The sequence below is a fragment of the Protopterus annectens genome, chromosome 13.part0 (genome assembly GCF_019279795.1).
Source record: "Protopterus annectens isolate FY-2018-M chromosome 13.part0, PAN1.0, whole genome shotgun sequence".
Lineage (NCBI taxonomy): Eukaryota > Metazoa > Chordata > Ceratodontiformes > Protopteridae > Protopterus > Protopterus annectens.
This window is the reverse complement of record NC_056747.1, coordinates 615944847-615961022: the sequence shown is the minus strand read 5'-3', so window position 1 is coordinate 615961022 and position 16176 is coordinate 615944847. Positions and strand designations below refer to the sequence as shown.

The window sequence follows — 16176 nt, the reverse complement described above, 5'->3', positions numbered from 1 at the left end:
CTAGTAGTATAAATAACAGCTTGAATGTGCTGTCGTTTGGATGAAACATTAAACCGAGGCCGCATCTGTTTGAGTTGGTGGTAGCTCAAGTGGATGTAAACAATCCCACAGCACATATCAAAGAGTCAGGGAAGTTCATTGATGCCTTGGACAAATTTCTCCTAGTAGTATAAATAACAGCTTGAATGTGCTGTCGTTTGGATGAAACATTAAACCGAGGCCGCATCTGTTTGAGTTGGTGGTAGCTCAAATGGATGTAAACAATCCCACAGCACAAATCAAAGAGTCAGGGAAGTTCATTGATGCCTTGGCCAAATTTCTCCTAGTAGTATAAATAACAGCTTGAATGTGCTGTCGTTTGGATAAAACATTAAACCGAGGCCGCATCTGTTTGAGTTGGTGGTAGCTCAAGTGGATGTAAACAATCCCACAGCACATATCAAAGAGTCAGGGAAGTTCATTGATGCCATGGCCAAATTTCTCCTAGTAGTATAAATAACAGCTCAAGTCTCCCCTGAAAAGAGGCCAGTAGCCTGGCTGGACTAATCTGTTTAACAAAGGATAAGTAAATAAAAATAAAAAATGTAACACTTTACAATGGTACTTTCTCTGAAGATACAGAGGGTTCCCTAGAGACCATAGAGTATACAGAGACTGAAGAGAGACAATCACAGCTTTAATTTATTTTATAATTATGTGTTTTCCCTATCCTATCCTGACCAAATGCCCTAGAAATTTATGTTCACTGAATGTACACCCCATGCCAGATCTGAAGCATCTGTGGAAATTCTTGGCAACAGGAGGGAACCAGAAAAGACACTCCTGGACTGAGTGATTATCTGGCTGATCTACCAAAGAAATTCCTTCTTCATGAAGGTCAAAAAAATGAATCGGGAAGTTCAGGGGCTGGCAGTATTGTACCCAAACAGACTTGAGATAGCACTGAATTTTCTCCAAGTAGAGTCAGGTGAAAGGTATCATTTGCATGATAGAAGCGATATATCCCAGGGTTCTCAAAAACTCTCTTAATTACGTCAATTCTAAGGGAAGGAGAGACTGGAAGTAAGTAATCAGAAAGTGGACTTTATTCTGAGGAAGAAATGCCATCACAGAGACACTGATTAGATGACAGCCTAGAAATGCTAGATCCTGAGAAGGAAAAGGGACAGATTTCTTTAAGTTTATTGGGATGCCCAGGCAAAGAAAAAAGTCCACAGTGAACCAGAAAAAAAAATTGCCTCTTGAAGATGTCTGAAGAAGGTCTTCTAGATAGGGATATATATATATATATACACCTTGTATTTTCTGTGATCTGGGTGAATGGGGATATGAAGATATGCATTTTTAGGTCCAGGGTAACCAAGAAACCCTGAGGAAGGAACACTGGAAAAAGAGACTGCAGAGACAGCAGCTACAATTTTGTTAAGAAGGTGTTGAGGGCTGATAACTCTAAGATGGTCTGCATGTTTCCTCTTTTTTGGGACCATAATGAGTCATGAATAGAATCCCTTTTTCTTCTAGTGGGTGGGAACTAGTTCTATAGTTCCTTGAAGGAACAACTACTTCAGAATGGGTGAAACTGGGTGTTACTGGATAAAGGATACCCAAACGGGATGGAGGAAGAAGCAAAGTTAGTCTGTAGCCTTTCTTATGATGCAGAGGACCCACTTGTCTGAAATTACAAGTCTCCATGCAGGCAAGGAATGAGAAAGCTTTCCTGATAAAAGCAGACAAAAGTGTAAGGGGGGTGGAAGGCCGAGGCAGATAGTAACAGACTGGATAACTTATCAGGAAAGGTACATTTTAGGTTCTTTAAAACCTGGCTTTGATTTGTCTTGGAACTTTTTTTTGGAGAACTTTCTACCTTCATATTGAGGTTAATGTTCCTTATGAAAAGGAGCCAGCCTCGGAAGGACAATTTCTTTAGAATTTGGGGATAGGCAATATATATATATATATATATATATATATATATATATATATATATATATATATATATATATATATATATATATATATAAATTTTTTTTTGGGGGGGGGGTAACTGTAATATGCAGCTGTAACAGTTTATCCTCTCTACAGAGTACTACAACACAAGTTTTACTTTAAAAAAGAAAGGAAGAAATGTTTTCTTACTTTTAAACTGCAACAAATCGTTTACTACAATGTAGCAAGCAGTTGCTACAGTTTATGAACTGCACAGAGTGCTACAGAGTTTAGGTTTTAGTTAACAAGAAAAGCAAACTGCTTGCTAAGCAGTTGTCACAGTTTGGAGCACTCAGGTATGACTGCAAATTCAATACTGGCTTTCAAAGGCTGGTATATATTAAACAGAGTTCTGGATTGGCTGACAGTGCCTCCTAACACTTTGCCTGGAGTAGGTGCCCCTTTTACCCTGTCTAGCTACACTTCCAGCTTAGACATACCTCTCAACTGTCCAGAGTTTTGTAGAATGTCCAGATTTTTGCAGCAAATTTTTAGTCTATTCCTCATAAAATCTGGGGTTTTCTGGCAAACACTGACGATTGAAATCATTAAATAATGGCATACATTTAAGTGTCAGAGTTCATATCCTTCACAAAGTGCATGCTAACACAAATCTATTGTTCTAGTAACGTTCTAAGTTTATAGGAGCAATATATAAAATCTGCCCCTATTTTTGGGCCTTTGTTTCCCATTATTTTAGACACTGTCCAGATTTAAGCGGTTAAGAGGTATGCTCACTTTTCTCACTCTAAGTGCTGAATCATTTTCAGAATACTCTCTCCAAAGGAAATCTCATCTAAAGGAGAGTTTGTAGATATGGTATCCATATCCTCAGATCCAAAACCAACTAGGAAATGGATCTGAGGAATAAGCCAGAGAATCTGCTTCTATACCTCTCAATCTTTTAGTACAAGAAATCTTGACAAATTCTAAAATAAATGGGGAACAAAGGCCCAAAAATAGGGACATATTTGGGTGGTCGCGGTGGTGCAGCAGTTAGCACTGTTGCCTCACAGCAAGAGGTTCTCCAGTTCGATTCTCGGTTAGGGTGCCTTCTATGCGGCGTCTGCATGTCCCCCCTGTAGTCACATGGGTTTCCTCCATGTGCTCCGGTTTCCTCCCACATTCCAAAGACATACAGTAGGTGGACTGGACACTCTAAACTGGCCGTAGGTGAAAGTGTATGTACGAGTGAGTGGTGTGAATGAATTATCGAGGCAGGGCTAGTCACCCGGGGGTGTAAACCTTGGCTTGAGATAATTGTCACTGTGGAAGTGACACCTCAACCCCATGTGTAAAATGGAAAAAAGGGTTGAGGATGGACAGATTTTAAATATTGCTCTTATAAACTTGAAAAGCACCTAGAATAATGGATTTTGTGTTAGCATGCATTTTCTGAAAGATATTAATTCAAAAACTCAAAGCTCTGTCATTAATTAGTAATGTGAATCCTCATGGATTTGCCAGAAAATCATGAATTTTATGAAGAACAGACCAAAAGTACAAAGCAAAAATCTGGACATTCTGCGAAAATCTGGACAGTTGAGAGGTATGTCTGCCTCAGATTCTGAATCTTTTTCTTCAAAGAAGGAATTCATGTCTCTCTTACAAGGGGAGGAAGAAGTAGAAAAGGAGAAGAGAAGATTGAGGTGGATTAGTGGTTCAATGCTTGCGGCTCCTTGGACTAAAACCTCATGTGGCTGGTAAAGTCCTGGGGGCAGCTGTCACCAATCACTGAGCCGCCCAAGGTGAAGCCCCTCTCTTGATGTCAAAGAGGAAAGTATCTTCTGGGAGGGTTCCACTCTCGGCCTGTTTTTTTAAGAAAAAAAAAATATATGGTAACTCACCCAGTCCCTCATGTCCGCTAAGCTATATGAACAACAGCCACAAGATTATTAACAAATGTTAGCTTCACCTTTGAAGGGAAACAATGTATTGGCAAAGGGGAACAATAAACACACAAATGCAATCACAAGGCACTCCCAGTATATTTTAAAACTTTGCAACATAAATTCTTAGCAGCCACTTCTAAACCGTCTCACCTGTTATATAAATAGCTCCATTCCAAGTTCACTGTGAAAAATGGTATAAACAGGCACAGAACAGTTTCTAATCATAAGGCATGCTAACCCTCCAATTTTGTGATTACAAGGAGCTCCCCACAAAATTTAAATCTTTTCCCCAAGTGCTATTTATGGCTCCAGTTTATATAGCTTACCAGAACAACTAGGATCAGGTCACTTGCCATAATTTTCTGCTTAAAAATACACTGAAAATTGTAAACCAAATTACTACATACATGACTGGTGTACATATAAACAAACAAACAAAAAAAAAACACTGTTTCAGGAAACCACAAAGGAAATTAGCTTTTATTCTTAAAACAAAAGATGTCTAGCTTTGAGGTGTTAATGAATTACTTCCTGTAGTCCAGGGTTTGTGTATTTTAAGAATAAAGATAGATTTTTTCCTGGTTACCTAAGATGGTGTATTTTATTTATTTATTTATTTTGTCAGTTATTATTATGGTTGTGGACTTTGTTTGTCGGGCTTGGAAATCATCTGCTATGAGCTTCCCCTATTTGTGTTTATGGTTATGAGCAAGACAAACATCTGGACAGTCAAGAAATCTGTACAACCAACCTTTCTTAATATCAATTTCAAATAGAGCAACACCTTGCTTCCAAGCAATGCATACAGCTATCAATAAAGCAGCCTCATACTTTATAATGTAGAACAAAATCTACTAAAGTAAGGCAAAGGATCAGTTCAACTATGCCTCCACTTTTGTAGATATAAACACTCATCAACTTTCCTGCAGCAGTCTGTACAGAGAAAAGCAGCCTAAAAAAAATACTATATTGTCATCCTCCTGCAGGTGCAAAATTTACATCCTGGATTAAGGAAGAGGGTTCACAGCTCTCTTGCAAGCCAGAGATCTACTAAGACTGGACAGTAGTTTAAATTTAAAACATGCTCTGACAAAAGAAACTGGTACCTGTGGAAGAGCAGTATTCTGGGATAGCAGTGCTAAGGTAGCAGTGCTAAGGCCTTTTATTAAAGTAGAAGCTGATTACATGACTTTTTACTAAGAAGGTTGACCTTAGTATTTCCCTTATGGAATCCAAAGCTACCTACAAGATACATGTCAATGATTTCTACATATGTAACATAGGACTCACAAGCAAGTAACCATGTTACCTTATCAGGAGCAGTAAAACAACATAAGTGTTAACTACTCTGTTAGACTAACGAAAAGACATCAGAATCACTAAGGACATCATAAAAGAAAGCCTGTTATCACTATATCCAATGTAATATTTTGCCTACCCCAAAAAGGGCATTACTTTGATTGTTAACTATAATTTGAATCTGTATAGCAATAATATCATCAAATCCTATGTTCTCTCAAAGTTCTCTGACAGGCATAAGCAGGGCTTAGCTTTGTCTAGCTCTGGGAAAGAAATGCTAATGCATGCAGTCCTGAATTCGTTTTATGTAAAATGTCAAACATATTTAATGCTGTAATAGAAATAGATCTGCAAATTATCTAATAGGGGTGTGAATATTCCTTGTCATGCATCCTTCCAGTCTCATTTAAATATTTTTGTTTTTTCCAGTCCTATCTGATGGAGAAAATAGTTCATTAAAGTAACTAACATCAATGAACAACAGTATAGTTCACACAGAAAACATAATTCAAAAAGATGAATGCTTACGGTGTCATTCTCATGTAGGGTCCATTTGCATAAGATGATGATGCTTCATCATCTGCCTGTAGTAGTTCCTTCTCAGTAATAACTGGAACAGAGGCAAGATAAGATGTTCGTTTCATTCCGGTTATACACAACTACGAAAAGGAACACAGAAGATGGGATTATTGAAATACCACTGCTAACAAAAGTATGCAGATATCTGGAGAATACTACAAAGCACCACTATTATTATTATTTTTACTAGTGTATTATTTAAAAAGTGTAAATACCATATTTTTACCACAACAAGTTTTTCTTTTCTTTTTTTAATTACTAATACACAATTCACCTTTTCAGAATATGTTTTAGAAAGTCAGAAAAGAGAAGGCTATTGCATCAGAAATGGTACTTTGAATGATACACATGTGCAAGAGTCCTAGTTAAAATAATGAACACCCCCACCCATACAGTGCAAGACCAAGGTTGTCTTTGCACTCCTGTAGCACAGGCATACTGGTAGTGTATATAAACAAATGTGACCTGCAACATCTTCAGTTCTTCCTTCAAAAAACAAGAACAGTGACAGTTATATTCAAAACTGTATTGTGGCACAGTGAAGAGGCTTCTGCTTCACAAATAAAGGTCAGGGATTCAACCTTGATCACTAGTTACTGCTAGTCCAGAGTATGCATGTTCTCCCTGTCTGTACTGGTTTCCTCAGGGAATGACCTATGTATGTATGTATGCATGCTTGTGTCTATGTACATGGGTGTGCTTATATAAAATGTATAAAATGTACCATTCATGCAAATAACAGCATAAGCACATAAAACAGTGGACAATTGGAAGCTTAAAATGAAAAGGGATGCCATTACTATTTTCAGCTAACACTGATTCCACTCATTTAAAATATCTGGCAAAACCTGAAAAAACTTTGTGTGTGTTGTAAGTCCAAAGAAGTGTTGCATAGCCCAACCACTGTGGGTATCCACTGTGGAATATAGTACCCTCTAGATAGAAGAACACAGATCACAGTCAGCATGAAGTCGGGTCTATGCTAAATAAACGAACGGTTAAAATGTCGAATACAACATACTTGAACACTTTTAAGAGAATGTTTATTTAATCAACAGCTCAGAATGTCATAATCCAGAATGTCGAAAAGTTTTGTTTAGCCACCTCCTCCTCCCAAGTGCTGTAAGACACTACACCAACTGAAAGCAATAAAAACATGAATATGTACGCGATGCACTCAATATATACGGGCACTTTCGTTCAATTTACTATAAGCAATGTACTTTTCTACCTCACATACATCCGAAGCATGGTGATGCCCTGTACATTTAAGAAGGAGTTCACCATTTATATCCTTTTGTGTTACTGCACGTCCTTTACAAGCAGCAATATCAGTACTGTGTATCTGCATTTTACTGGTCGTTGTGATATGTTTACTTGTGTTTCATCTTGCACTTAGTATATAACTCAGTGTAGTGTGATGGTTTTATGGTTAGACTTTGGTGCTTAGTTTTATTCACGTTACGCTTGGCTGGAGTAGTTACGTGATGTAATATGTCACATATTTCAGTGCTGGCCAAACAAAACATTTCAGAACTCCTATTTCCGATATTCTGAGCTGTCAATTAACTAAACATTAGCTTAAAAGTGTTTGAGTATGTTGTACCCAACATTTTAAGCATTCATTTATTTAACATACACCCGCTAAGTCACGGCTAACCACTTGAAGATGTAAATACTGGCTCTAGATGATTGGGTATATTGACTAATGTCACCAAAAATAGGCATGGGTATTTGCCAGTGATAATGGGTTAAGGACCAGGTCTACTCCAACCTACTGCAGGGGCCTATGTCAATGGTGGGAGGAGTCTATATGCTCCTAATGCCCAGTGTGCCCACCATAAAGCCCAGCAATCCTGGGTCAATAAGCTAATTGTCATCTGGTGTCCAGTTGCTCAGCATGGGTTATTTGGTATAGCTCTGTTGAGCATATGCTTGGAGTAAAACCAATCAACCCAACCAAACATGAAATTAGGACCGCTACACTCAATATGGGTTCACCGACAGGACACACCTTGGAAGTGGAACTCATGATGGTAAGGAGGAGGCCAGACATTCTCTGTATCCAGGAGACAAGATGGAAGAGCAGTGCAGCAAAGCCACATGGGTTGGGACACAGAGTCTTCCACTCAGGGGGACGACAGACTAGAAATTGTGTGGGAATTGTCTTAAGGGAGTAATTTCAGAAGACGATGAGAGATGTCATCAGAATTAGTGATAGAGTCATGGCAATCAGACTGAAGTTTAAGGACAGGTTGTCATAATCTCAGCCTATGTCCCACAGCAGAGTTGTGATAGACAGGAAACAAATGCATTCAGCCAGTAGTTGCAGGGCTTACAAAATAAAGCAGGACAAAATGAGCTGCTGTTGATAATGAGTGACCTGAATGCACATATCGGGACAGACAAAACAGGATATGAGGACTGCCTGAGTCCACACGGGTGGAGCAAAGGGAATACAGAAGGTAAGGCTACTCTAGACTTCTGTCTGGCAAATGTCTTGATGGGGGCCAATACATAGCTCAGCGGGAAAGATAGTCACAAGATCACATGGAAGAGAGGTCAACATGCAGCTCAGGTAGACTTCCTCCCAGTACAAAAGGGCATTGGGGTAGAATCAGTGATTGCAAAGTTAATCCCAGTGAAACAGTTGGTCAACAATATAAACCACCATTTGTCACAATCAGCTGCAAGCAGTGGTCACAGTAGGCTGTAAGGAAAATACAGACTAGGCTGAATACCTGGACGTTCTCTAGAGAGAAAACACAAGAGTTCAAGAAATTACTCAGGGCTCTAGTATATCAGAAAGAAGATGAAATAGATGGAGTCGAAGAAGAAGAATGGCAGTGCCTCAAAACAGCATGTGTGAGGACTATAGAATAGGTATACGGCCAAGTCAGGTTTGAAAATAAGGTACATAAGTAAAGCTGGTGGTGGAATGCAGAAATCCAGGAAGTTATCAAAAGAAAGTAGTAGTACAGGAAAAAGTGAGAGAGAAAAGACAGACCAGCCTACGGTGGATTACCAATTGGCTAATAAAAAGGCTAAAACAGCAGAACAAGGCATCAGAGGCACTCTATCAGTTTCTGGAAAGTGATTCAAAAGATGGCAAAAAGAAACTATCAGGTTGTAAAGCAATGACAGAAAGATAAAAAGATAGTTATCAGACACCCATACAGGATGCCGACAACAACCTGCTCACTAGTCCACAGGACATCCAAGTCAGATGGAAGAGTACTTCCAGCAGCTTCTGAATAAAGATAAATCCACTGAAGCTATTCTGCCCCAAAGACGGCCTACAATGAAAGAAGAAGACAAGTCCACTCCTGAAGAAGTAAGACCTGCACTAAGGAAAATGAAATCTGGGAAAGCATAAGACTCAAACGAGGTCATGGCACTTATAATCAAGATACTGAGTGAGTTAGGAGAGAAATGGTTCTAGAAGATACTCATACAACAGAAAGGTGCCTCCCAGATGAGTGGAGAATAATCATACCCAGTGTACAAGAACAAAGGGGACATTCACAGCGCAGACAGTATAGAGGTATCTAACTGTCATACTGCATGAAAGTTCTGTCGAGGGTAACTGATAAATGAATATGCAGAACAGTGGAAAGAAGGATAGGAGATGAGCAGTTTGGATTCAGATCAAGATGCAGCACAGTTAACCTAATGTTTGCAGTGAGACAAATAGCTGAGAAGAAAGAGTCCAACTGGGCCTTTCTAGACCTGGAGAAACCACATGACAATTTCCAAAGAAAACTGATTTGGACAGTCTTGCAATGGCTCTAAGTCCCAGAAACATTGGTAGAATTAGTGCAGGCTATATATAAGGACCCAATGAAACAAGTACAAATGGTATTCAAACTCACAGAAGGATCCCAGTGGGAGTGAGTCTGCATCAATGTTCAGCTCTGAGCCTACTGCTGCTCATACTGGTGGACTACATTAACAAAGAGGTTGAAGGGGGCAGATCAATAAAGTTGCTGTATGCAGACAATCTGGCATTACAGGCAGACTCTGAACAACAACTTCAACAAATGACAGCAGAACGGAATGCAAAACTGAAAGTAGACGGGATAAAACTGAGTAGATTGCAATGGTAACAAATGGGGAAATCAGAAAAAGCTGAGAATTGAGACAGAGGGGAAAACAGTGGAACAGGTCAACAGATTCAACTATCTCAGAGGGGTGGCTGAGTAAGATGTACAAACAGTGGTGCAACCTATACTACTCTATAGTACAGAAACCTAAGCAGAGAAGGCAGAATAGTGGACAAAGCTGGAGGTGATGCAGATGAAGTGCCTGAGACGGATAGTAGAATGCACACTGTGGGACAGAGGAAGAAATGAAGACATAAGAGCAGAAATCAAAGTATCTCTAATTGCAGAGAAGGTCAAAGAGAACAGATTACTGTGATTTGGGCACATGTGCAGGAAAGCAGAAGACAATCTAGTGAAAATGGCTTGGGACAAGCAGGAAGAAGGCAAGAGGAAATGAGGTAGTCCAGCAATGAGGTGGATAAATAATTTGAGAGAAGATCTGTGAAAGTCAGGCATGATTCACACAGAAGTTAGGAGAGTGGCACTGAACTGAGAGAGATGGTGACAGTTGTCACAGTACCCCGACCCCATGCAGAAAATGGCAAAAAGGGGTTTGATGATGATAATGTAAGGTCCAAGAAGACATTGGAGGCAGGACTTATAAAAAACACAGACTTATTTAATAAACTACAAAGTTCAATAAAACAAAATAACTGCAGTCTTGACTTCCAGTTCAAAACAAACACATCACCTTTAGTTTTTAATCACTCATGGTGTTCAGTCTATCTCCATCCAAGCTGCAGGTGGTCTTCAAATCAAACAAAGTCCAATGCTGCAGACCTCTCATAGGCCCAGCTTCCAACTCTATGAACAGACACCTCCACAGGCTACAGTCCAGAGGTTAGCCTCTGACTGGACTCTTACCTATGCTTCCAGGATCTTCTTTTAGATGACTCAATAAGTGAAGAACTAACTTCCCAAGTTTCCTGTTTTCAGGCAACCTCCTTATATATAATACCAGTTGGCAATTAAGACTTTCTTATAAGGCTAACTGCTGTGAGAATATTCACATGCTCAATACAGTACTGTTAAAGGCACATTTTTCAAAATTTAACATGCACTTTTAAAGACATACTTATCAACATGTTACACTGTGTGTGTGTGTGATTTCAGAACAAGTACTACAGTACAGTGAAATGAATGTCATTAAAAAAAATCACCAGGCAGAGAATCTTCTACAACTTTTCAAACCATAAACCCTGACAGCTAACCGGAAAAGTCAAACTTTTCAAAATATACGTACCCAATGAAACTGCAGGAGGCATCTACACCAAAGTAGTATTACAAGGAAGAGGTAAGCTCCCCTGCCAATGTATGGGAGGACAAGCCTCCAATTCCACCTTACTTACATACATTACCTCCACAGTCAAACAACCAAGGGGAAAACAGAAGCACTTGGTAAAGGGAGAAAAACAACTTGCACAAGTGAATCATACTAAAGACAATAGGTGGGAAAGAGTCTAAGACTTATAATTCTAGGGGAACTGAGACTTAGCAGTCAGCATTCATTGAGCTATCATTCACCAAACAGTAGATTTCACTAATTACAAAACATCAAGAAAGATCACAGAACTGGCCCGAGGGTCTGATTATGTTGATGGATTATTTACTGGCCTTAGAATGAACATGGTAGTACTACCTCTACAATGAAGTCTATAAGACTACAGCAAGCAATCATCCTACATGTAGGTTTGCTACTGCAAACATCTTCATTTCCTTCTTCAGTGTTCATATGTTTCTCTCTAGCTGAATCACTAGTTAAATGAATAACAGCTGTGGCAGACTCCAAACCATGACACATCAATGGTATGTTTTAAACAGATCACATATAATTGTCTCCACAATACACAGTACATCTTGTAAATCTGAATACCTGCAATGCCAGTAGAACATAAACAGTCTGACTCTTGACAACTGTTTGTGCTGTCTTCTCTCACCTAAACCCTAAGGGTGTGGTGCTCCGTTCATCACTGCTTAATCTTATGAGTATAATGTTTGCATTTCCCAGGATGTAGACATTTTTGCCAACTAACACAGTACTCCACATCACAAAACTTGAGAATAATCCTGTACAACACATAAACCAGACATTTAAATAACAAATAATGCAGCATTTTGAACATAACCGCTTGCCTTTCCCATTTAGTAGTCTACAGTGCTTGTGGGCCACAACGTGAACTTCTACATTACTGCTGATATGCACAGCATTCAAGAATGACATGAACTCTAACCCAGGTCATCACGTTCCTTATTTTTTTTTAAATCTGAAATAAATTTATTGACAGCAACATTAAAAGCTACTATTCTCTTAATATTGGTTAGACAAACTTTGTTTGTAACTCTGAACTGATCCTTAAGAATGTGTCTCACTGTTGTATGATAAATGTCATATGTGGTAAGCAGTCAAAAAAATATTAATCAGAGTGTGCATAAGTATTAATTTGTACAGATCAGGTCTGAGCAAACCTAAGCAACCACATTCAGACAAGCAGTAATACCAGCCTAAAAACCATGAAACATCTTTCTGATTCAGAAGAGAAGGCAGTATAAGTAAGAATAGCTTCTCATACTCTTGGTGATCTGATATTCCATGATAAATTGTTAAAAAAACTGCAAAAAAAAAAAACAAAAAAAACTGCAAAAAAAAAAAAAAAAAAGGTTCTGCTAGAAACATATTAACTATACTGACACAGAAAAATGGACATGCAAGTGCCTTCACTGCCAGAAAGGAAAACAACTACATTTCAACAAAATATACACAAAAATATATATTTCACAACAGCAAAATCATATTTAATACTGGAAAATCTTGCAATGCTTCATGAGTTTGGTTGCTCCTTTCAGTGACACCAAAAAGAATTAATGTTCCAACTGAGTTTCACATTGATTTTGATTGTAGTATTAGATAATGTGATCATTTTGGAGATCATTTCCGCCAGTTTATGAAAAAGTGAAGAGGAAATATATGTGGACACTCACAAAGAACAGCAGTGTCAGTTGGTTGACACTACACTGTTTGCTAGAGATGACAGCAATCATCGACAAGTGATAAGTCTGGAAGTCAAAGACGGATAGCTGCATAAAACCAGTGTGCAAGCACATAAAGGTAGTACATAATAGTAAGTATTATGTGAATCAGCTAAAATCTCCTGGTGATGACTCCACTGAGTTTTTAAAGGAATAACTTCATGACATGCTCTATCTGGAACAGCAAGCAGCATAGGTGTGAAATAAGTCAGCAGAATTAAGTAGTATTGAATAAAAGTTAGCTGATTGGGAACACAAGGCAAAACAGCACAAACTGAGGATAACCGAAGTGCTGGAAGGTATGGAAGGTTTTGACAGTCATGAATTTGTGAAATAGAGTGGCATCCCCAAACTGTTAATGAGAACAGAAACGGTTACTGGGTTGCCACTGTGATTTGCTTATCAAGTGCATGAACTTCCAATAATGACTTTGGCACAGTCTGAGAACAAGCATGACAAAGAGAATTTTTTGTCCAGTTTGGGTTCCAAGCAAAGAGTAATAATGCTACATCAAGATTTTTCATTATTTACTCTGCAATAAAGAGTCCAGATACCGGCAAAGCAAAATCTGATACTACCTATCGTTCCAATCAGTGTTCAAGCTGTTTTCCTCATGAGAATGAAGATGTTTACATCAGCACTGTTAGCAATGGACATGGGGGGGGGGTCTCCTTCCAATGATATGACTATGTCCGTGTAAAATCTTTCACAGAAGATGTAGTTTTATATTCTTACCAGAGGCAACGTGGAACAGAAAACTGCACAGGACACATGAAAGACATATAAAGCAGTAGTTTGTTAATATTTCCAGGATATCCCTCAAGCTTAGAGACTGTAACAAAAACAAGAAACTATTTATGAATATTTAGACTGTTGCAGGGTAAAGACAAGAGTGGTATAAAAATAAATTCTGTCTAAACTAACACATTTAAAGGCGTGGTATTTTTTAAACAGTTATATAAAATCTTCACATTTTAATCTGTAACACTATTACGTACATTAATAGAAAAGAAAACAAACAGCAATAACAGTTTCCATTGTTACTGTCATGCAGTACGCATAGCTTCTCTTTCTAATAATTACAATTAATTTCAATATTAAAAAAGTTGCTCAATTCCTACCTTCCCTTAAACCCTGCTTTTCTAAACCCCTCATGAACTTTAATTTTCATGTAATATTAAAACAAATTTCATTTATTTCTGTAAAATTTCCTCCTCCCCTTTTCTAAAGACCCACTTCCAGTTATTTTATCACCTTTATAATATCCTCAGCTTCTTTGATATTGGGAATAGATTTCAATTTCCATTTTGTAGTAACTTTTTTTTTTTTTTTGGCAGCCAAAATCTTTAGACTTAGTAAGGCCTTACTATACCTAGGTAATTCGGATCCTATACCCCAGCTCAAAAGAATCATTTCCTTAGTTACAACCATTTCTTCCCCCAACGTTTCTGTCCAAGTACTCAGTAGGGAATTTTTAAAATCTGCCAAGCTGTTACAGTCTCCCCCAAAACTTTTCAATTACTGTTCTTCCCCATTACACCTCCAGCATTTCATTTTTACTGGAAGAAAAATCCTCTGAACACTACTAGGTGTATAAACTATCTATGCAAACACATCCTAAAGCTTCTGTACTTAGTTACATTCTTGGGAACCTTACAGATTTCTTTCCATTGTCCCTCTGTAAATTGCTTTTCCATTCTCTTTTCTTAATGTTTTCTAACCTCAATTGATTAATTCCTATAGTTATTAACACTATTTTTATGGGCTACTAAGTATCCATTTTTTACAGCAGCTTCTATCTGAGACTCAACCAGTACTTCTAGTAGAGCTAGTCCCTCAAACAGCACTCCCCTATTCCTTTCTCACTGGCTATATTTTATTATCAGTCCCAGACCCCCAGCTAAGAAAGGCAGTCCCTAACATGTAGTCCAAACTTTTGCATAGTCTCACTTCATGCTAATACTTTCCCCTCCCAAATTATTTCCTCCCAATCCTTTAGCTCCTTTGCCAACTTCCTACAGTAAATTATGCCCCCCCCCTTGCCTATTTTCTGTACCACCACTTGCAGACATGCCTACTGATAAAATCTCCTTTCTCTAGTCTCACATTGACTTAGAATGTTTTCTGCTACTTTATGAATAAAATATTCTACATGTTTATGTAGCACTTGCAGTGGCAATCCTAATTTCTCGTTATTTCTTGAATTCCCCCAGTGTTTTGCAAACATCGTTTTTTACTTTGATTTATAACCTTTTCTTCAGTTATGAGTATGAGTCTTAACCAAGCAGCTCTAAAGTACTCCTTCAATCAGGTACTCCTAACTCTCTTTTTTCTGTGTGGAGAACCAGCTTATCCCACTTAACTCTTGTTATCTTCCCCTCTCAAATAAGTTCCTTCAGTTTCTTATTAATTATCCACAATGTATCCTCTGGTTAATATAACTATGCCTGATCTGTATATAAGACTAAGGGGACTAGAAACATTTCTAGTGCTTGTATCTTATCATCCATGCCCATAATCAGGGACTTCCAGCTTCTCAATTTTAGTATTATATTTTGTTTAGTTTCTTCTAACATATCCTTAGTGGCCATAACCTTATCAGTTTTAATCCCTACACTAAAATACTTCATCTTAATATGTCCCTATAAATATGAGTATTGCTTTACCAATACATACATGGGTAGATAGCTTATCTCTATATCCTCCATTTTATCTTCAATTATATTATATCCTGAAAAGATATGAAATTGTTTCAAAATGTTCAACAACTCTAAAATATCTTTTTCTGAATTGATCAAGTACAAGATAATATCAACTGCATAGCCGCTGTCTGGTTTGGAAGAATAACGCCCTGACTATGTCACATGTGACATGAGTTCAAACATCAGCTTGGACACCTGTAGGAGTTAGCAGGGAAGATGGGAGTGAGCAGCTGCTGCTGATTCACCCATTCTGGGAGGAAGGTGGTAGCCCAGGTTCAGCACACAGGTGATACTTAGTGTGAAGCACTAGGTGTGTCCCCTGTGGAGCTAAACTCAATTTATCAAGTTCATTCTGCCATGTGCAAGTCACCCCATGGGCTAAGAGGAAACCTGTCTGCAAAAGGATAATTTTATTGGAGGGCAGCTATAATGGAGTAGGACCAGCAAAAGTGGCCAGTGCCCATACTTAACTCTCATCACAAGAGGATCAGCTCACATGTGAAATTCCCAACTAAGACAGCAGGTCTCTCACCTGCCTGAGAATTGCCACCTCCCACAACTGTGGAACAAATGGCCAACTGGATACAG

At 38.4% G+C, this 16176-nt stretch overlaps 1 protein-coding gene across 3 annotated transcripts in view; it reads right to left on the bottom strand.

The window, feature by feature from the left end:
• The window catches only part of TEX14 (testis expressed 14, intercellular bridge forming factor), a 3435352-nt gene that overhangs the window by 2821173 nt on the left and 598003 nt on the right, over positions 1-16176 (bottom strand). For all 3 annotated transcript variants that reach the window (XM_044054283.1, XM_044054282.1, XM_044054281.1), the window contains one exon: positions 5706-5836. In XM_044054283.1, the coding sequence (XP_043910218.1) occupies positions 5706-5836 (131 nt within the window). The remainder of the gene's footprint in view (positions 1-5705; positions 5837-16176) is intronic.